The sequence below is a fragment of the Chaetodon trifascialis genome, chromosome 3 (assembly GCF_039877785.1).
Source record: "Chaetodon trifascialis isolate fChaTrf1 chromosome 3, fChaTrf1.hap1, whole genome shotgun sequence".
Taxonomy (NCBI): domain Eukaryota; kingdom Metazoa; phylum Chordata; class Actinopteri; order Chaetodontiformes; family Chaetodontidae; genus Chaetodon; species Chaetodon trifascialis.
The window spans coordinates 9,741,056-9,763,152 of record NC_092058.1 but is presented as its reverse complement, the minus strand read 5'-3'; the positions used below and the strand labels follow the sequence as shown (position 1 = coordinate 9,763,152).

General features: G+C 43.5%; 3 protein-coding genes across 3 annotated transcripts in view; 1 reads left to right on the top strand and 2 right to left on the bottom strand.

Annotated features, from left to right (window-relative positions):
- The window catches only part of necab3 (N-terminal EF-hand calcium binding protein 3), a 38,292-nt gene extending 30,909 nt beyond the window's left edge, over positions 1-7,383 (bottom strand). The window contains exons 1-2 of the mRNA XM_070959324.1: positions 7,082-7,383; positions 757-781 (exon numbers count right to left, since the gene is read on the bottom strand). Coding sequence (XP_070815425.1) covers positions 757-781; positions 7,082-7,219 — 163 coding nt within the window. The 5' untranslated portion in view covers positions 7,220-7,383. The remainder of the gene's footprint in view (positions 1-756; positions 782-7,081) is intronic.
- A 1,421-nt stretch (positions 7,384-8,804) lies between these two features.
- Positions 8,805-15,275, top strand: rbck1 (RanBP-type and C3HC4-type zinc finger containing 1). The gene is made up of 13 exons (XM_070959118.1): positions 8,805-9,006; positions 9,090-9,137; positions 9,374-9,518; positions 9,780-9,876; positions 10,130-10,328; positions 10,747-10,904; positions 11,018-11,191; positions 11,790-11,950; positions 12,112-12,208; positions 12,461-12,640; positions 13,130-13,228; positions 13,901-14,044; positions 14,149-15,275. The coding sequence occupies exons 2-13, from the start codon at positions 9,098-9,100 to the stop codon at positions 14,227-14,229; spliced, it is 1,575 nt and encodes a 524-aa protein (XP_070815219.1). The 5' UTR covers positions 8,805-9,006; positions 9,090-9,097; the 3' UTR covers positions 14,230-15,275.
- Positions 15,276-16,028: 753 nt separating this feature from the next.
- On the bottom strand, positions 16,029-21,751 carry tbc1d20 (TBC1 domain family, member 20). The gene is made up of 8 exons (XM_070959689.1): positions 21,309-21,751; positions 20,888-21,073; positions 20,658-20,738; positions 19,869-20,055; positions 19,585-19,686; positions 18,513-18,654; positions 17,885-18,063; positions 16,029-17,729 (listed from the first exon to the last, which is right to left on the bottom strand). Exons 1-8 carry the CDS (start codon positions 21,358-21,360, stop codon positions 17,468-17,470), a joined length of 1,191 nt encoding a protein of 396 aa, XP_070815790.1. The 5' UTR covers positions 21,361-21,751; the 3' UTR covers positions 16,029-17,467.
- Between the last annotated feature and the right edge of the window lie 346 nt (positions 21,752-22,097).

The following is a 22,097-nucleotide window of genomic DNA, read 5'->3' as shown; positions in this document are numbered from 1 at the left end:
TGCATGCCAGTGTAGAACTGTACAAGTGCGTGCGAGCATTCTGTGCCATTTTCTGATTGGTCCTAAATTTCTGTCACTGTCAGAATTGCGACAGATTTGGTTGCTAAAGCTCTAAATTGGCCACATGTGGGTGTGACTTCTTACTTCTGACCAATGATGTCGGTCACACTTGTCTGCTTTTGTCTTGCTCAGCCAAAAACTGCAGCCCATGGATGCCATTTGTCACACTTACCTGAACATTAGCAGCAGCCACTGATGGGCTGAAGAAGCAAAATGTGGGAAATGACTGAAATACATGCTTACGAAAGCAAGCTTGGATGCATATATTTCTGAGCATGAGGAGCATTCTCAAACCTGGCTTAGCCTGTTTGCACTTGTTAATAAAGCCAAATTAACACCAATTCACTGCTAGAAAAAGGATCTTGGCTCAGGCTGAGTTAACGTGACTCATATTCATTTGTAGACAGCGCCAAGTCATCTGTTTCGACACTGACAGAGAGGTGCTTCATTCTGTGTGACACATTCTTCCAGTCATGGCTATAATCCAGAATCTTAGCATCATTTTAATTGGGTGGAGAAACTTGTTGGAGCATGACGAGGAAAGCAGCTTCACTTGATGAGCCATTCATGCAAATCCTCCATTTCTCCGCCCAGATTGTCTGAGGCGTAATAACAAGTGGAAGAATGTGGGGAAACAACAAGCACGCATTGTGACAAATTATTCATCACTGAACATGTTATGAACTGTTTACTCACCGTTTTTGTCTGCTCGGCGGAAAATCTGAAAAAAAGCAGAGAAGGGGGGGGGGTGAGATGGTTATTTCCTCCAGCCAAGCATCACTAACATGATTCCTGCAGTAAGGACGTACAGATTATTAAGAAGCACAAAACCACAATAGGATATTCGACGTCTGCTGCAGAAGGTTCATTTGCTCTGCTGCAACAAACAGGAACAAGGACATCCACACAGGACTGCTCCACTCTGTATGCGTGAGTCATGTTAGGTTGAAAACCATTTGGTATTATATGTCAGCTCTAAAATAGTTTTTACAATTATCGCTTCTGAAGTAAATTGTAATTTCATAAGGAGGACTGAAGGCCACTCAGTAGCAAAGAGGCTAAATAGTCATTACCTCGCAGGTGCAGCAGTCATTAAAAGTGCGGAGAGGAAACACTTTTAAAATCATAAATCAAAAATCATTTTAATACTGTGAGCAAGTATTCTTTGCAGTGTGAACGTACTGTTATTTTACATGTTACCGTTAATTCTTCTATTTGTTTGAATGTCATATCTGACTCTGCTGAGCTGGGTATTCTGTGACGATGCGACTGCTTTATTTAGTGTATGCAATATAAGTTTAAACACCTGTTGATTATACTTTAATAAGGAAGAGCATGTTGCCATGGTAATAAATAATAGGGATCCAAATAAACAATAAACAGAAGAGTAATGACCACAAGCTGAGGCTCATCAATGTTGTAGTAGTGCAGGTAGTGTAGACTGAGGCAGGAACATGAGGCCAGCTGATGTCCCTGAGCACTAATTTCACTAAACATGGTGTGCTCCTTTTAAAAGATCGACTCCAAGCATCAGTCACCACCAACTGCTGCTGCCAGCCAACTGTCACTGACCAGTGGCTGCAACACAACACCCACCACCCCCAGCTTCAATCATATGAGTCAAGAGTACAGAAGTCATCCATTGGTTTGTGGGCTGCTGTGTTGAAGTCTCGAGCTTGGCATTATGGACGTCGCCATCTTGGTTTCTTGGAAGCAGAAGTGATCATAATTAGACGAGAGGGTGGAGCTGAGGACGATTCGCATTGCTACACATCTATGCTGTTTGGATCTGCCTGAAAGAGTGACCTGTCAATCACAAGCTAGCCCCATCCTAAAGCAGAGCCTTCTTTATTGTCTATTTTATTCTGAATGGGACCATAATTTTTTAAATTAACATGGTGATATCTTGAAGATCTGAAACTAGTAATTAAGATCATAAACTCATTAGGGAAACGTTTACTGAGGTAATAAATCAAGTTGCGTCATTTTCTCATAAGCTTCCATACAATCAGGATCCAGTGGAGTCGCCCCCTGCTGGCCATTAGAGAGAATACAGGTGTAAGGCACGTCTGCATTGGCTTCACTTGTCAGACCTGGAAGCTCATCCACCGTTAATGGTTTCACTGCAGAAATGTTAACATGCCATAGAAGGAAAAGCACAGGTACAACTGATAACATCAACAATGACTGAATATCAGTGTTCCAGTTCCAGGGCTATCGTGCATTCTGGCTCATTTAGTGGTATACTTAAATCAAAGAGTACCATCGGTAGTGTTATTAATTAATCCCGTGCTTTTCTGCTATGACTTAGTCAAAATGTCTGCTGTGAAAAAGGTCCACTTGAGTTATAGCTGCTGTCAGCTGCTATTTGCTGGCCAGTGGCCACTGCTGCATTGCAACCTTTGAACATATCTAAGTGTTATCTGACTGAAACTGATTCATTAACCGTTACTTTTAATCATATCCATGTGCTGTTTGTTCTTTTGCAGTCTAATTCGTTGGCAAATGTATAGAGACAACACTGAACAGTCACATTAGCTCTGGCTCCTTTCACTCCATTCCCACCGGGGGTTTCTGGTGCGCTATGAGATGGTTTACGATTAGCAAGGGAGGCTGCAACACTGAAGTCGTAGTATTTGTTAAGATGGCAGCTATGATGAGGATGTTTCTGAATGATTACGGGATAAACAGACACTTAAGAAACACAAAACTGCAACATCAATCAACTGTATCTGTTCAGTGAGGTCAGGTTGTCTGCATGCGCTTATGCATAGTGCAAAACCTGAACCCCTGAAAAACAAGAAATATGTGCGAAGCAACACACGCTTCAAAGGACCTGTTGTTTCCTGCAGATGAGAAATTGACAGCGCCATCATTAATCTTCTGTTTGTATGACTGCTTCAGTGTTGGCAGGGAGTATTGTAGTAATTGTCATGGAGACTTGTGGTGTGTCAGATGATGAAAAGCCTATTTTCAACAGAGGTTTAAACATTCACAACCACCAATGACAGCAACTGTATTCTACAGCTATGTTTCAGGCCATAGGAATAGAAACTTGCTTGACACAGATCAGCTGTGAGCACTTGAGTTCGCATGAGTGGCCATCACTGGGAAAGCCATTTGCTAGCTGACACGAACAAGATACAAGGCCATGCGATATGGTTTATGGCTGACCACATGAGAGGTGTTGAGAGAGTCAACTGCAGGCAGCCTTGAAAAAAGGGACTGCCTCCGGTCAACAAATTAAATTGTGTTCCTCAATTCAAGTCAGAACATCACCGCACATCATGATTTTAAAAGACGTATATGCAGAGATTTGATGGTTTGGTCATCGCTCCAGTATGTTGTTTTCGCTCACCAGCTTAATTTCTGAGATCTAACACTGAAGCAGGATCTGAGGACTGCACTGGGCAACCGCACAAATGATGAGACGGTACAACCATAATCACTAAACTACTTATCTGGACCGAAAACAAAGGGTTAGGGTCCCCCTTTTATACTCATCCATCGAATTGTTCAGTTACTTTGCACACACAACTCAGGAACGGTGGATCAAAGTTGAAGCAGTTCTTGGAAATCAAATAGATGTTTAAAAGTGACAGTTTGCGTGAGGATTTCAATGATCACATTTATTTGTGGTTTAGATAGTTGGAGTAAACCTGCTCCATTATAGATCACCATCAGCTGGAGTCCCTGTGACCCCATGAAGCACCAATAAAGCTGGAGACTAGCACTAGTTAGTGATGGCTAAATCTATGAAAATACGAGGATGAGAACCACTGTTCTGCAAGTCTGCTGTGGACAGAGATGTGATTCAAGCAGCTACAATCTGAATTATGAAAACTAAATCTATAAATCTATCTTTGATGTCGACTTTATTTCCACCTACCCGACATGCACGGTTGAGCGTTTAGAAGCAGTTTAATAAGACTATGAAGTATGCAAATTTGTGTTTACACTTTAATTTGTTTAAGAATCTTTTTCCGTTTGCAGCACAGTTATCAACCAGACGCCCAGAATGCAGCTCCTACAGGGATAAATCTTCATTAGAGATTCTGCAGTGCAACGAAAACAGAAAATCTGTGATCCGTTCTCTTCTATCGATCCTACTCTTCCACCTCCCTGGTTTGTTTCCACCTAAGAAGCACTAAGGAGTGACATGCTTGTCAGCTTTGACCTAGAGGTTATTAATAACAGCAGAACCTGCTCCTCGCTTTCATTTTCCATAGGTCAACAAACTCAAGGTCTGCACTTCTGCCCTCTGTCTGTCAGCGTCTGTCTCTCTGTGGCTTCAGTCCAGACTAATAACGATGATCAGGCCTTTTCAAACCACTTCACAACACACTCATTGCTCTATTTTTGCCTCATCTGCCTCGACTCGAAGGTGACCGCAAGAGCTGCAAATTGCTGTCCCCCAACCCTCCTTATTTATTGCATGGATCTACAATTCATATTCTCCTTGTAGGTATAACACAGTCAGGCTTGCACTGTGGCGTACACTGCATCTTTTCCTTCCTCAGTCAGCAGTCTTTTCGCTTCCCCTTTGGCACTGTAACCCACCGGAGCAGCATATTTTTTCCCCCTTCATGCTCGATTCAGTGGAGACAAGGTACAGTGCCGGTAAACTTGTTTGTTGTTTGGTTGTGTCTTTGGGCTTTCCAGTGTCAGGAGACGATAATGCATCATTTACAGCGAGCCTAGAAAAGGTCAGACCTGCTTCCCAGAGTGCTGCTGCTCTGATGTCATGGTGGCAGGTGTTAAGACAGTGTGTTTTCTCAGCTCTGCTGACACACCGTTTCATGCGGGGCTTTAGATTTTGCATTTGAGAAAGAGGAAGCTCAGGATCACATGTTATTGACATTGAACAGGCCATGTTTTTTTCTCGCTGCTACTCTTGGCGATTCTGATTCCCTGAGACGTACATTTCTTCAGCTTTTCCCAACGTTTTTTCCTTCTGTTTCCTTACATGCCTGCTCAAAAAGCAGCAAAGCCAGAGCAGCAGGAGAGAAGATGAGCATCAGGAGAGGGAGGACAGAGCATGAGAGAGAAAAAATCAGCAAGAGTGCTGATGATCAAGCAAGCCTCAGAAATGCAGAACCATAGGACACACAACAAAAAAGCAACAACGTGGACGATAGAGCCACCTCCCACCACCATCACCAGAATAATTAACCATCCCTGACCTTTGAACAGGACATCTTTGAGGCTTTATCTCTCACTTTGGGAATGTGAGTCAATTACAGTAAATCTCTGCATCTCTATCATCCCCTACTGGCTTATTACCATGAGAAAATAACTCAATAGTGATGTATTGATCGCTCTATAATTGAAAGAGCAGCTGTCTGTTGCGTGTACGACTGAGCAGCATGTTTTTAAAATAAACTGGTACGATTGTTACAAAGAAAACGCCTTTTCCATTAATTAATGTCCCCATCTATTTAGTAATTCTACTGCGTCTCCCGTCGGCTATTGAAAATCAATGCGTGCCACTGCAATAATAAAGTTCATCCACCGGCATTATCTCTGAAAATCAATCACCATTGATCCACTTTACAACTTTTACTCCAAGCGCACAAAATATTCATGCTTGTTTTTGGCTTATTAGCCGACTATTTGACTTCATTTAGCTCCCCCGCTCTTTGGGAGCAATGGAAATAGCACAGCAGAACAGCTCTTCTTGTTTTTATGGAAATAAAAAATCTGCCAGCTGTGAGCAATTGGGGGGGACCCACAGGCAAGGATAAGATTTCCAATATCTGAATATTGTTCACAAAAAATGAATGAGGTGAAAAGAGAGAATAACCAGACAAGCATGGCAATCAGACCCAAGACAGCACATCCTTGTGTGGCTGTAGAGTGTTTAGCACTTGTAGATAGACACCATTATCTCCAACGCAGTCTATTTTCGGCAATTCAAACACAATTATGTTTTTGAGCAGGGAACCATCAAGCCGAGCGCGCCTGTTGGTGCGTTTGTGCTCCATCAACAGAAAAACTCAAGGCTGAAGACTAAATGTGGAGACACTTTGGTGCTGTACCACGCTCAGGGACAGCGTGCACAGATACAGTGGCAACTCTGCAAAATGTGAGTAATGTGCCCTTATGTCGAGAGAGCTGTCTGTGTGCTGCACTAGCGCCAGAGTGGATGGAGAGCTGTCAGTTAGCAAGAGCTCAGCTATGGACACAGCACTGGCTTACTAACCTGAGAGAAGACAATGTGATGGGTGGATGATGACGGAGTTGTTTCTAGTGCAGCGTTACAGGTTAATCGGGCAGCAGGTGTTACTAGTTCAAACTGCAGTTAGTGTGTCTGCGTGCATGTTATTTAACAAAAAAGATCCTCAATCGAGTTCAATCTAGTGTTATCTATTCGCTCCTTAATTTGGTGAAAGCAAATAAAGGCTGTGTGTGCGCGCGCGCGTGTGTGTGTTGTTACATAAGGCTTTTGAAAGACCAGAGGTGTGTGTGTGCAACAAAAAGAGGAGAACCCCCAGCAGCCCCTAAACCTGTCTGACTGTGAGAGCTTAATTTATCATGCAGAGGCAGCAGCTGCAGCTCTTCCTACTTTGCTCTGACGCGCGCGCGCGCGCGCACGAACACACACACACACACACACACACACACACACACACACACACACACACACACACACACACACAGTGTATGTATCATCCTTGGGTGTGTGATGTGGTATCCTATACAAGAAAAGAACAATAATATGCAATAAAACAATAACGATTTAAAAAAAAAAAAATCTGTTTTCACTTTTATGGAAATTTCTAGAAAGAAACAAGCATAAGAGTCAAAATTACAACTGTTTCTAAACAGGTGCCCTCAATAAATTATACATATTTCCACATTTTATGATTTCACGCAGTTTTAATGGATTTTGACTTTTACAGTAAATATTAGAAGACACTGAAGATCATTTTGAGATTAAGGCCAGGGATAGCTGTAATCATTTGGTGGATAAATTCCACTTTTCACGGTGATGTATGAGTAAAGGAGTCGATCCACTCACATCATGGAAGATAGTAAGCCCTTGTCCGGCGGTGTGCAGCGGCTGCTGCTGCTGCTGCTGCTGCTGCTGCTGAGCCCGAAGATGCTTCTGCTTGGCCGACTGCAGGCACATAGTGATCATCTCCGTGCAAGCCAGCATCTTCGAGACGAGTCGAGACACACTTCGATCGGGCGGAGAGCTCAAACTGTTGGCGGGGACAGGCTGAAGTAAAGTACCGGCTGGAGTGTGGAGGAGAGGCAGGCTGCAGGTGTGACAGATAGCGAGTGACGCCAAGCAGGCGGGGACTCGGAGATGCTCCGCAACTTTGTGTCTCTGCCAGCCCCTCCTGCTGGAGCCGCGCTGATTGGCTCGTTTATCTGCGCCGTGCATCTGGATCAAAGCGTTCACTTCATCAGGACCAAACGCTCCAGAGCCGAGCAGTAATTACTTCAGTGGATTAACCGCAAATTATCCTCTATTGCACCGGAATCAGAGCTGTAACTGAATATGAATGACATGCAAGCAGAGATCATGTATTTATGAAGTTATTGACGCAAATAAATATGCGATTTATTCGCTTATCTGCAGCTAATAAATCAGAGGCGAAATATAAAATCAGCCTTAAAATTTAAATTGAATGCAAAGTTTAATATTGTCATATTTAGAGTGATAACAATAATGATATGGACGCCAACTTTGAGCTGTTCCAACAGAGCAACTTTTGACAGACACTGACATCTGCTGGATGTTTGCAGTCACTGTAATGACCTTAAAAAAAAAAAAAAAAAAAAAAAAAAATATATATATATATATATATATATATATATATTTCTTGCGTTGTGAGAGCATTGGGATCTGCTTTGGCTGGTATGGACATGGTTAACAGTTACAACAACCAAAAGCAGATTCAGTGTACATATAGGTCTAGTTTTAAGACAGACTTGGCCGCTGATTTTAAGTGAAAAAGCCTGCCTCACAGTCCCCGTTATACACATTTATGTGGTAAAAACAATGACTTCAACCATCCAGCAGATGGCAGCGTTTGTCAAGTTGCTCTGGTGGAATTCTCTGATCAATAGTCTTCCATTATTTTGAGTGGAGAAATGCAAACGACAGACAGACAGTGTAGTAGAAGTAATAATAATAAGAATACATTTTATATCTATATTGTTCATTTAATGCATGAAATGCAACACAAAGTGCACAAATAGTGGCGACAGGTGCGATAGGATTTTATGGCATTTAGTGTTTTTCTAATTTGTACAAATGTACATATACATAGTTGTTTTTCTATTCTGTATCCTGCACACTTTTTTTATTTTGACCCTTTTGTGCCACAGCTTTTGCTTTTTGTAATACTCGCTGGCTGTAATGACTTAATTTCCCCAGTGTGGGATCAGTAAAGTCCTATCTTATTTTATCTTATCTCAGGGGAAAAAAACAAAAAACAAAAACAAGATGTCAATAGATGTAGAAGCCCAAAGACCTTCATGGAGGCTGTTTCAGGGTTTTGGGGGCCTTGTAGTTCTGGTCTCAGGAGCAATCAGAGGTTTGAGATCTAAGCAGGCACATAAGTCTCAATCAGTGATTAAAAAGTAAAAGTCCAGTAAAAGAAATGAAACCTGTCTCTGGTTCAGTTCCTCCAGAGTAAACATCATGAATTAAAGCTCTCTGGAGCGAGAAGAGGCGGAGCAGAGTCAGTCCAAAGCGAGCCTTTTAAATTTCCTCTTCCTGATCTCGAGTCAGTTTCACTTTCCGTTCTACCTGTCAGCCACCGAGAGGTCAGAGCTGCAGCTGCCGGAGCAGCACAGGTCAAATCCTCATCAGGCTGTCATCTGTTTCATGAAATCTCCTTTAAAAACCACCTTTCTTACCATCGCCGCCTGGAGGGAGGGTCTATCGGACCGCTGAATGCGGACAGGAGCGCAACAACAAGCCCTGGAAAGGTTGGATGTAAACTTGTAGACGGCTGCATGTTGTCAAAATTGTCATCTTAGCGTCATATATTTCGTGTTACCTGTCGTTTCAGGTGTAATCATGGCTTCTGAAGTTACACCCACAGTCAAGTTGAAGGAGGGTGAGCGCTTGAGTTTAGTTTCGATTTTGTCCAACTTAACTTCATGCCGCGTGTTTTACTCCCAATGAAGCTACGACGAACTCCGTTTACATGACGTGCGTCCCAGAGGAAGTACTGCGTTTCATATATGTTACTGTTCAGCATTGAGCTCATCGCAGGTGCTGCAGAGGGGTAGTGGAACTGGTTTCGGTTCGGCTGGAGTGTGTTGATGATCTCTTCTCCTGCTCCCCGTGCAGCGGAGGAGCTGGCCCTCTTACTGAGCGAAGCCCTGAGCAGCGGGGACGGGCAGGAGGCAGCCGAACTGTGCCTGAGGCTGGCCCAGCTCTCTGTGCCGGTGTCCGTCAGCGTCGACTGCCAGGCGTACCCGCAGGACTCCATAAGGTGGGAACGCAGGAGAGCGTAAAAGTTAGAAGATTAGATCAGAGTAAGGTGTGTTCTGAAACGGGGTTATGTAATGGTTAATGACACAAAGGTGGAGTATGGATATCAAAAGTGTGTGCATGCATTGATTAAGTGTGTGCACGCGTGGACTGTATGTATCTCTGTGTGGTTAGCAGCTAGTAATATGAAAACAGACTTGGATGCACAAAGCAACTTGGATAAACAAAGCCACATGGACAAGGCCTCTTTTGTGTTCTGTAGGTTGTTCGTTGGAGTGGAGGATGCTCAGTCTGAGTCCTACATCCCGGTGACAGTTGTGGTTTCTTCTTACATGACAGTTGCACAACTTAAAGATAAGGTACTGATGTTTGAGCACACGTCCACTGCAGATGATCAAACAGCCTTTTGTACTGCTTTAACATCCCTCATGTCTTACCAGGCTGAAAAACATGGAGCTGATCGGAGCTGATAATGGGTCAATGGGCCTTTAAATGCATGCACATGAACACTGTTTCTGTTGTCATCATGATTAGTTCGAATCAGTTTTTAAATATAACCAAATATTAAATCAGCATTGGCCGATCTGTCTTTCCCTCATCTTACGTTCACAGATCAGCCTTGACTTCGGGTTTCCCCCCGTGGTGCAGCGCTGGGTGATCGGGAAGCGGTTGGCTCAGGACCGGGAGACGCTGTACAGCCACGGCATCCGTCAGAACGGAGACCAGGCTTTCCTGTTCATCCTCTCCGCCCAAGATGCTCATCTCACACGGCAGCAACACAAGCTGGACCTGGAGCAACAACGGCTAGAGGGTCAGTAGCAACACACATATACGCACACACACAAATCAAGGCCGCATTCCTTTTCTTTCTTTGTTTTTGCTCAATTCATCTTTTTATCAGCTTGTCAAAAATGCTTTTATGAATACTGACTGATAGCAAATTGAGAGCAAAGTGATGAATGTTCTCATTAAATCAATAGTTATTTCATCTATTGCTACCATTGCAGGTTTTTTCAATTTTTTTAGTTTTTGATAACAAACAAACTAATAAAGTAAACTACTTCAGCAGCACTTATTAATACATATTGGCAGCATTTGCTATTTGACACAGGCACATTTTGGTCAGTGCTGAAAATCTTTTGAGGTTCAATACCTCCTTGATTACAAGTGGACTTAGCAAGTCAACATACCGGTTAAATCAGTTTCATGGAATGATAATCTATTCTTAGGTATCGTGGAGTCAATGGAGACGATGCAGCTCTTGCCCAGAGGCCTCGGCAGAGCTGGAGGCGAGAAGACGGCTCCTCCCCCGGAGACTCCACACGCTCCTCCTCTTCTCCCTAAATCTACGATTGCTGCAAAACCTGTTGTGCCTCCTAAGCCTCAGGTGAGAATGCAAAGTGTGCTTTAGAAATGACACCTGCAGTGTGAGTGAGTGCGTGTCTGCATAGTTTGTGTCCAGCGGTTGTACAAGCGTGCTGCCTATGTGTTTGTGTGTAGCTGGGCTGGGCCTGTGCTTCGTGTACGTACGTAAACAAACCAACGCGTCCTGGCTGTGAGATATGCGGAGCGGAGCGGCCTGAGGATTACGAGGTGCCTCACGTCTACAAGCCGGACCAGCAGGAGGTTTTTCGGATTCAGCAGGAACAGCTGGCCATACTGCAGTACGAACAGGTAACAACCAAGATTCCTGACATTTAACCTGACCCAGGTCACAGACGGCCATTAAGCAGCTGACGCCTTGGTTGGGCTCATATTTGTGTTTCTGAAGCTTAAGTATAAGAAGTGAGTGGCCATATTATTAGACAGACTTGTACAACACCTCATCGTATACACCTCCTCACCTAAGAAATATCATATTTAAATAATGGTGCTAAAAGTAGTTCGAAAAGTGCTAAACTTGAGCTGTGGTGATGGAAGTGCTCTTAGTGTGTGTCGTGGTGCTCTTGTGCTGATGAGGATGGTCAGTATTTGAACTAACACTGTTTATGAGATGTATGATAAATGCAGAACCAGTAGATGCCTCTTATGCACTGCAAAACCAAATAGATTGAAGTCAACACAACACCACCACAGAGCAGAGTCCATAAAAACTTCAGTGACCTTCATGGAAACTGATGATACGAGCCTTTTGCTCTTCACTTGTTTCACTTTCCATTTTCAGGAATCACAGGATTACGCTGTGGTTTTGTTTATGTTTTTTTTTTTTTTTGTTTCATTTCTAATGAATGTCTGTATTGTGATTGCCGCGACCCCTCTCTGGGTGATGAAGGCTCAGCAGGAAGAGCGAGAGAGGAACTACCTGTACTTGTTGGCCACAGAGGACGTGAACCTTATCCCCAATGCCACGGAGACCGACTGTCCCATCTGCTTCTCTGCCCTGCAGCCAGGAGAGGGCATCGTGCTCAGAGAGTGTCTGCACACCTTCTGCAGGTCGGACTCAGTAAATGATTTCATAGCTTTTGTTTTATGCTGTGAAGGTGATTAAAACGTACTGTGTCTGCTTTCTGAAAGTCTACAGCGTCCACACGCATGTCTGCAAAGTGTGCAAAGGTCAGTTTTTCTATGCATTTGTATTTTTCTTATGCATTCAGGGAGTGTCTAAAGGGGACAATAGTGAACAGTCAGGATGCTGAGGTGGCCTGTCCTGACAGATGTGAGAGCAAGCTACTGGACCGAGAGATCAAAGAGGTGAGTGTACGGCTGGACATCACAAGACATAGTCTGAAAGCTGATGGAAAGAACAAATGGTAATAAGGTCTACAGTGGACAGTAGGTCAGTCAGTGGAGGTGGGGATGAACATTTACTCAGCTGTCAAATCTGCACATTTTAAAGTCATTTTTCAAAACTAAGAAGTGCTTCATATATTTTCCATAAAGATAACGCCCGTACGGTGTGCACTCTCTCACTGTCTGTCTCTCTCTGTATCATCCTGGATGCAGCTGCTCACGGAGGAGGAGCACCAGCGCTTTCTGGAGTTGCGTCTGAGCATCGCGGAAAGCCGCTCAGAGCACAGCTTCCACTGTCAGACTCCCAACTGTCGAGGCTGGTGCATCTACGAGGATGAAGTCAATGAGTTCCACTGTGAGCTCTGCGATGAGATCAACTGCATTCTCTGCAGGGTAGTTTTCACACCTTCTCTCACTGACCGAGACCTTCTTACTCTGTAGTGCAACCCTGATTCCAACTGTTGTTTCCCAACAACAGTTCTTTAAAGTGTTCCTGAGGCCATGTAGTGATATCCTTCATACACTCATGTGTTCACAAAGCGGTGAACCTCGCTCCATCCTCGCTCGGGATCGACTGAGCCTTTCCAGGATGCCCCTTTCAAACCCAATAATGATACTATTACCTGTTACCAATCAAGCTGTTCACCTGTGGAATGATCCAAACAGGTGTTTTTGGAGCATTCCTCATCTTTCCCAGTCTTCAGTTGCTCCCGTCCCAATTTGTTTGATGGTTAAAACTTTGAATATATTGTGTTTGTACTGTTTGCAGTTGAGTTTACGTCAACAAGGATTAGCAAGTTACCACATTCATCCCAACTTTTCTGGAATCTGGGGTTTAATAGTAGAAGCGTCGAACGTAAAGGAAGTTGTGTGTGTTTGCAGGCTATCCATGATGGCATGAATTGCAGAGACTACCAGGATGACCTGCGCATCCGAGCAGAGAACGACCAGGCGGCTCAGCAAACCAAACAGATGCTCGAGGTGGGTCGGCTGGGGCAGTTGTGAGCTCTTCGATGGTAACAGATCAGTGTGCTTCAACAGAAACCATCACTTTCCACCCGTGCACCACAGACCAGTACAGGAAATTCTGACGGGTCTTAAATGTAGCTGCGTGCTTCATTACAGACATTAAAGCACTGGTGAAAATGAGAAGTTAGTCTCACTATTAAAAAAGTCCTAACACAGCGCTTTAAATTATTTAATCCTCTCTAATGTCCTCTAAATATTTTATGAACTGAAGCGTGGACTGGATTTGCTTCTTTATCTCCAAACTGGTCAGACTGGTGGAGAGTCTGTTTTGTTTTACATTCACTCCAGCCACCAGTTTGTAGGGGTTTGTAAGGACATTTGAGGGATTCATTCTTCTGTAGAGTCGACCGCCATTCCTGCTCATGTTTACAAAATTAGTTTTTTATGCTCTGGCTCTGGCTCAGTTAGTGGTATACTCTTTAATTCAATGTCCAATTTAATATGTACGTTCACAGACTGATTCCTTCAGTTTGGTCCATGCTGTCAAGGGCCGGACATACTTAATGTTGCTTCTTAAAGCGTCTCGAAACTCAGCGTGGATTGTCTGAATAGTTGTATTTTTGTGTGCATTGCTTCCTATGGCGACTTAACATTGTACATGATTTCATTGTATTTCATTGGTAGAGCCTACTGCAGAATGGGGAGGCCATGAAGTGCCCACGGTGTGACATCATCGTGCAGAAGAAAGATGGCTGTGATTGGATCTGCTGTTTGATGTGCAAGACAGAAATCTGCTGGGTCACCAAACAAGCTCGCTGGGGCCCAAATGTAAAAACATTTACTTGCATGTGAAACATTTTGCCAGCGTTGCCTCTGTATTCAGGAAAGTGTGAGCTGTGCATATGACTTTGTCGTTTTGTTGTATTTCACAGGGAAAGGGCGACACATCTGGGGGCTGCAAATGCCGAGTCAATAAACAGCCTTGTCATCCCAACTGCCAAAACTGCCACTGAGACAAGCGCCCTAAAGCACACACATGCAGCTGCAACCGCACGCACAGTCTGAAGAAACGCAGATGTTCGCTGATGCTCAGGCCGCTCGCGTCATGCTGGCTGCATTCCTGCACTCTTTTGATTAACTGACTTACTATCTGCCTTGTTTTCAGTGTGCCTCTGTGTCGCTGTGGCACGCCTCTCGTCAAAGGTGCGGTAACCACAGACATAAATGCTATTCACAAGCTACACTAACTACCAGCAATGTCCTCTACATCTCCACAGCTGAGGGTCTGTCTGCCTGCCTGCCTGTCTGTGGGAGAAAATAAGCTTCACTGGGATCTTCTGCTGTAATAAGACCTCTCTGTGACGATTTCATGCTCGGTATACGATCTGTCCGCAGGTGACTGCTTTCGTGACAGTTTAGCTTTATTGAATCTTTGAAGGCAAAAATGCAAGAAAAAACTCAAATACAGTAAATAAAAATATCAACAGCTAACAACTCCATACTGAAGGAATTCAATTAGCTTTTTCCTGTGTGAAGTATGGCTACGACTAATTAACTGCAATTTTTATTGATGAATCATTTATTAATTCGAGCCATCATTTGGTCTAGAAAACACCAGAACTAAACAATCTTTACAATTACCAGACCCACCTTTTTTTTGTTTGTTTGTTTCCTGTGTATATTTGCCATTTTTGCTTTATATATGAGAACAATTGCTAATTTGTTATCATAATTATAGCAGATTGTATTTCAGTCCAGTTATCAGACTGTGGTGAAGGATGTCATTTACATTGAATGAATGTGATCATGGTGCAAAACATGCTGCTCCGACGCACGTCAAAACTTTGACCTATCAGGTTGAAACATGACACAGCGGACAAAAATGATGCTGTCATTTTTTGCATTATTCAGGATTATATCTGTGCCTCTTCAGTGTTCATCCCTCGAGAGCTACAGTAATATACAGTATAACTTATGTATGTATGAAGATTGTTGGGATTCACTTGCTTGTTTTTTTAAGTGACAGTCCTCAACTCCAATAAACTTGAAACACAAGTGTAGCATGGTAGCATTATTGTAACAATGATACACGACAATGTTGAGTTCAAAGGACAGCCGAGGCTGAGATGAGCCTGACAGAGTGCAGGCTGGGTAAAGCTTAGCTAGCATAATAATGAGTACGAGCTGAGTCTGAGATGCCTTCAAAACGACTTGTTACATGACTTAAATCAGGTGGATCTTGAAAAGGATCTGAAAATGTTGTTCTGTATTAGATGTAAACCCCGCAGTGTAAATCTGCGTAACTGTCCAAATGAATACGCTGAACATTTTCACTCTAGTTTATTAGCATTCTCTTGTACAACTTTACATTAGTAAGACAGTTTCATTGTAACAAAATAAACATAAAAGGCAGATAAATCATTTAGTGCAATGAAAAGAAATGAAAACCACTGAGTGCAGATAAATGGTGCGTTACAATACTGCTACACAACTAGACTCTCAGGCACCTCACAGCGTCCTTGTTCCAGGTCACCTTCATTTTGATGAGTTTGGATATACCTTATCGGCTGAATGGGTGGCTCACTACAAAGGCAGTAATCACCCAAGTATTCAGGTCCTTATATAGCAAAAACGTCTTCTCTCACTGTGTAGCTTCAGCTGAAGTGAGAGGTTCATAGCTGACTGGTTGTTCTGCAGTACAACATAGATGACCTAGAACTCAGTCAATCAATAATTCTGAAGACTTCTGTTAAAAATACACCTTAAAGATTACAAACAACCCAACTTCCTACCATAAAATGAAGTGTTCTGTTTGTTTTTTTTTGTTTTGTTTATGATAAGACACGGCTATTCCAGTTAGTGCCATAACACTGAAACCTAAGCAATCCTCTATGACTTCAAATATGTGCTCGGATGAAAATGACATTGGAATGAGCTAGACCGCCCCTGAAATGCAAACGCTACACCCAAAGCAATCTAACTTACTAAATGGCGTGTGTTCAAATGAAGCTTAAGTCATGTTCAAAACAAAAACACAGCGTTTATCTGAAGGCTCGGGCGCTTTCTCTGACAGGAGCGCCCTTACGGTCGGAGTGAACAAAGAAAGCACCTATCAAACTAATTTTAGAGTGACTTTGTAAAACGCAGTCAGTGCAAACTGGGTCCCACGAGGACTTGCCAACACAAGGACAACAATATCCACTTCGCTTTCCTTCCTTTTCATCCCAGCTTTGATATTTTCTGCTACCAGGCATTGAGTGAGCGAGCGTGTTGCTGAACCATCTACTCCAGAAAAAGCAACGCAGAAAACACACCCTCCTCATCAGGGGCCATGAAACACAGACACATTTTTAAGGTTGTGCCACAAAACAATGAAGTAATTGCAACCTGATCCTCAGATTTGAATTCAAAACACCAATAAGATTTTGTTAAAAACATGTAAGTTTCAATGACCCCAACCGTGAGCCAGAATTAAAATGCGTAGTGAAGGTTACCGACTGTTGACGTGTTTTAGAAAGAGAAAAAGGTACTTTCTTCTTGACGAACAAGGCTTATTCAAACAACTTAAAGGGACAAAAGAACCTAAAAACATAACAACATGGTGACCTTATAAAGTGCCTGTGTGTCATGACCATATATTTATACAGTTGCTTGCATACCTATAAATTAAAAAACAGTAAATTATACAAAGAGAGGATTCTAACAATCCTCTATTTGGTCTCAGTCCAGGTATCAAATAGATAACAAATGGGTTGTGACCACACACACAAACACACACTCATACATTCACTCCAGCTCTCTTAATTGGCAGCAGTTTCAAGTGTAGTGAGTCCATCAAGCTTTCGGCATGAATCTCTGTCAGCGCAACTCAACGTCAGATTATTCTAATACCAAATATAAATAACCTTTAATGAGGACACCATCAGTGATAGTTCTTAGAAATACAGTCTCTCCGTTACAACAGGATGGATTCTTCATTTCGGAACAGCAGCAGTTGTTGCTGTTACACTGCTGTGTGCTCTTCAGGAGTCATAAAAAGGACCCTACATAGGATGTTTAGGCACATCCCAGAGGATCAAAGAGGAGCCTTAAGTGGTTGAGTTTAGAGAGTACTGTACACTCCAGACAGTGTTATCGACCGCAGGGTTTCCGCTTTAATTGATTAGTTAAAGGGTTCTTGGAATCAGACCCGCCAGCTAGATTTAGTCAAGGACAAGTGGGTTGGAGCGCAGAGGGGGAAATGGGGGCAGTTTAAGGAAACAGGTCCAATTTGGGGGCCCACTCCAGGGCAGTGTTGACCACAGCGAGAGCCGCTGCCCCTAAAGCCACTGTCAGACCCATGACGGCCAGCCGAACGAACCGCCGTGCTGCTGAAGGTTGGGCCACGACCGAGCTCGCAGCTGAGCTCTCCAGCGCAGCAGCCTGTTTCTGTTTGCGTCGGCGACGGAGAACGGAGTCTGGTCGCTGTTGAGTCGACGCGAGATCAAAGTCCTTAAAGGTAGAGCTGGCCATGCTTGTGATGGAAAGAAACAGACATAAAAAGAATGTGTTAATGAAAAAATGGTGAGTATTTGAAAAGAGAAGAAGAAGAAAGATGAAACGTGAATATTCCTGTAAGTAACAATAGTCGAGGTGTGAATGTATCTGTAAATGCTCAGGGTTGAGTACCTGTCATGTGAGGCAGCTTCTCTCGCCAGTTCAGAGGGAGGGAACTGGACAAAGAGGTCTCCTGCTCGGCTGATCAGTGTCTCATATGGCAGATCCTGGGGAATCTGAGACAGCAGATGATGAACCATGGCCATATCACATTCACAATCCAGCACCTCCTCTTGTCTGTACAGTACGATCTGCAACACAAATAGCAATAAAAAGCTTATTTTCAGGCAAGAAAACAGTTCGCAAGGAGTGTAAAAGCTGCCGTCCCTCTGGTGCTCTTCAGTTTGGAGATCCAAGTAGTTTAACAGTAAAAACATGGCTACACGTTCCTGCTATTAAGGCCGGCATCAGGGCAAATGTCAAATGTTTGCCTTTGAGCTATTCATCTCCCGGTTGGCAGATGATCAGCATGGAAGTAGCAGACTTTTCTGTCCAGCCTATGCCTGATATTTCTGGTATATTGCAGCCATGGTCAGCCTCTTTATAATGTAGAGCTATGGGATATTGGGGATTGCCAAATATATTCACTGAAAGCTACACGATGCCCACGTTTGAATGAGGAACTCAACTTCTCTCCTTTTCTGTAAATGCCCTTCAGTAAGAAACTACCATACAGAAGTGCTGATTATAGGAAACTCACCACAGCAGCAAAGTAGATGGGCATCAAGGGATGACAAGCCAGGAAGAAGTCATACAACCGGACAACATGGCGGAAGTCTGACAGGACGTGGCCAAACCAGGTGATCAGCCAGCTGAGAGCGAAGACTGTACCCACCTCAGCCCTAAGAATCAATCAATACATGACAAAGATCAACTTACATCAGCACGCCGAACTGTACTGTGTGCTCATGCTCCACTCCAGGGGAAATGCATCGCACTCAGGACCAGTAATGATTAAAAATGGGAGCTTTGCGCTGCGCTCTGCGAGTGAAAGACAGAGAAAGCAACAGTCACGTTAGCCCTCCAAGAGGAGGACTTCATGACATCTGCTGTTAAGTCCTCAGAGACGTGACTCAAGCTGTCATAATAGGATCAGTATGCTGTAAGCACACAGTCACCCTTCTCCTTCGTTTTGACGTGAGCATGCTGAGTTTCAACTTTAATCTGCGTTGCTTTGAAACACTTGGAAGAAGATATTGCTATAGGTATGTCGCAATGGTGGAGGACACAGCAAATCTCAGTGGCAATCATTGCAGAGGGGGTCCTCGATGAAGATGCAGTTGTGATATCTGCCAGTTAACTCTGCTGGTAAATGCAGACTTCATTTCTTGAAATGACACTGACATTAAATGTTAGATGTCTCAACATTTCATAAAAAAGAATTAGAAATTCTTTCTCGTTTAGCGTGTGATTTAAAACTTGCTTGCATAACTGCAACAGTTGACAGGGAGGCAGGATTCAGTGGACTCAATATCAACACTTGTTAAATGAAATGTATTCATTTAGCACAGCAAACACTGGTGTTAACAGGTTCTAGAACAAATATAATTGGTATTAAATTTCATAGCCAGAAAGAAAGCTATGCTGGGTATGAAGCTTTTTAATGTTCTTAATGCTCCAATTTAATTGCAGCTGCTTCACCTTGCGAATTATGTTCATGCTGCATATTCAGTCAGGATGAACTTCTCACTTTGCAAAGCTTCATGTCTTAAGCAACCAATAAGAAAATGCTTTGATTTGGCCTGTTATCACTAAAAAAAACAGAGTCTTACTGTTGCATGAAGTCGTGCACCTCAGGGTTGACCCTGTCAATGATGGGCATCAGATAATTAAGAATGTGTTTTGTGTTGTCCATGGTAGGATCCATGAAGTCCCTGAGGATGAAACAGAGAGCGTTTTCAGAGTGCACAATAGAGCATTGTTGAAAGAGGGAGGCAGGGAGGGGAGAGCATTTTTTTATTCTGAAATGTGGACACAGAGAAAAGAAAACTGAGAAAATAGGGAGCAGAGTGAAGAAGCTGCTGCAGATGAATGTCCACATACGCTATATGAGTACCTGAGATGGTGCGTGGAGAGCTTTTCCACAAGAGCAGTTGCAAGGCGCTCCTCCAGGACCAATAAGAAGGTGACAACAATGTCATGGTATCCTTGGTAGTAGTGCAGCTGGGGATTACGTTTGAGAACTCGGAGGATGATGTCAATTAGCTCTTCCTGGAGACCCTCCCTCTGCTCATCTGGCATACCTGTCCAAGTCCACCCAAAATAAAACAGTCATTAGTTTACATGGGCTTTGGGTGTGCCACTATATCTGTAATAATAACAATTTATTCATGCTGTCTTTTACTGGTGTGTCATTATGTAGAAACAGTGCTTGTCGCATTACACTCCTCAGTCAAACAGAACATAATCTAGTAATTAAAGAGCATAAATGGCAGAAAATGCAATACTGTGTCAGCATTAAAACTAATTATGCTGTGCAGAATTACTATGAGTAATATTCTAATATATTTAAAAGAGGCGCCAGTTTGGTACAAATAAAACTTCAGTGAGCTCAGACATTTTTTTCTCCCTCCAGAAGAGCGTAGCCTTGAATCGATAGATGTCGACTTGACAATCTGAGTATTAATAGTAGTGAGATGGACTGGCAGAGGTTCCCGTAGTGCAGTGTAGACAACATGGCTGCACCCCTTCACAGCTCTCTGCGTGCCAAGTTGACAACCAGTGAGCGTAATGCTAAGAGCAAGAAGTTCAAATAGTGTGTTCAGATGTGTGTGTCGTCAGCGTTTCTGCAGGAATATGCACACAGCATGACGCAGTCCTCTGAGCAGGTATGGCTTCTACTCACCAGGTGGGAACCTCCGCAGCGAGCGTTGGACATCCAGCAACACCTGGTTATAGTCCTTGTTATTCTCCCGCTCTACCTTTTCTGCACAGGACATGTCACCATCAGCATTATCAAACAAGGCAAATACTGTATGTGAGGCCAGCTCTGTTAGTATTTGTCATGTGTGGTGTCAGAGGGGAGGTGTGTGCTTATGAAATGCTGATATGTAGCCTGCACTGCTAACATGGTACCTGGCTCTTCATCCAAGACCTGTAGGGGGACGTTGAGAAGCCGTGGCCAGACTTGGCGGCGTATCTCATCAGTCAGCAGTCCTCCTTCGCTGATAGCCATCCTCCTCAAAGCCGCCACATCCACGGGACTCACACTCAGGGCCTGCGTGATGTCCATAATTTTCCGCTTCCGCCTGGTGTCCCAGTCTGACACACAGACAGCACCACCTTTAACGAGCTAGTTAGCCTGTGTTTACTTTGATCTGACAACAGTTAGCGTTAATGTTGCATGCAGCTAGGAGGTTATGGAGGGCAAAGCTAGCCAGCTCCAGCAACAAGCGATCACTTTTACGGCAACCTGGAGACTATTTCTGCAGGTGAAATGCTCCAAACATATGACGGACCACAATGGAGACCGCTAAATTAGCGACATGTCACTTACCGTTACCTTGCTTCCCATTCACAGGTGACGAGTTGCGTCTCGAGTTCTTCATTTTTCTCCGCTTCTCGATGTGTCCTTCTTAGATTACATTACTTGCCATCCTCCTTCGTGGAGCTAACATCGATTTAGCCCGCTTATCGTGGCTCCCAACGTAAGCTAGCTGTCTAATTAGCAAGGCCAGCCTCATACACACACGGCCCGATAGTTAGCTGTCCAGTGTTAGCTAGCTAGTTATCGAGCTAACACCGCACTTCCCTGGTTCCGAAACTGAAATTTTCAGCCACACAGCCATCATTCTCGGAAAGTGGTTAACAATTAGCAAAGTCCCGTCAACAGCAGTGCGGTTGTTCCGGTGACAACGCTACATGTTTACATAGACGGAAGCGACCAATGGGAGACAGCAGCGCTAGCTAGCCTCCCTACTCAGACGGAAGGATGACGTCGGGTCAAGATGATGGGAGGTGACGAGGAAGAGGAGGAGGAGGAGGAGGAGGAGGAGGAAGCTGTGTTTGTCTTTGTCGAAGGAAGTGCACATTAAGTCGTTTATATTTATTGAGTATTTGCATTTTCTCCCACCAAATTGCACTAATTCCACTATATAGCATACCAGAGGGAAAAGCCGTACTTCGCTTCATTGGTCTCAACAGTGGTTTACAGAGATTTAATTAACAAGTTAATGCAAAACATTTTTACTTATCAAATATTTATAAATACACAAATAAAAAAAACAAATAAATATTTTCCCCCATGACGTGTTGGGTGAAAGATTTCAATACGTCTTCCAACCTT

What these genes read in the sequence shown, in the direction of transcription:
- tbc1d20 (XM_070959689.1), bottom strand. Translation starts at nt 21,360, where the DNA reads ATGAAGAACTCGAGACGCAACTCGTCACCTGTGAATGGGAAGCAAGGT. An exon ending in GAATGGGAAGCAAGGTAACG is followed by an intron (nt 21,074 to 21,308) that starts GTAAGTGACATG and finishes TCTGTGTGTCAG; the next exon opens with ACTGGGACACCAGGCGGAAG. An exon ending in CCATCTACTTTGCTGCTGTG is followed by an intron (nt 18,064 to 18,512) that starts GTGAGTTTCCTA and finishes TTTGTGTTGCAG; the next exon opens with ATCGTACTGTACAGACAAGA.
- rbck1 (XM_070959118.1), top strand. Translation starts at nt 9,098, where the DNA reads ATGGCTTCTGAAGTTACACCCACAGTCAAGTTGAAGGAGG. An exon ending in TTGTGCCTCCTAAGCCTCAG is followed by an intron (nt 10,905 to 11,017) that starts GTGAGAATGCAA and finishes GTTTGTGTGTAG; the next exon opens with CTGGGCTGGGCCTGTGCTTC. An exon ending in AAGCTCGCTGGGGCCCAAAT is followed by an intron (nt 14,045 to 14,148) that starts GTAAAAACATTT and finishes TGTATTTCACAG; the next exon opens with GGAAAGGGCGACACATCTGG.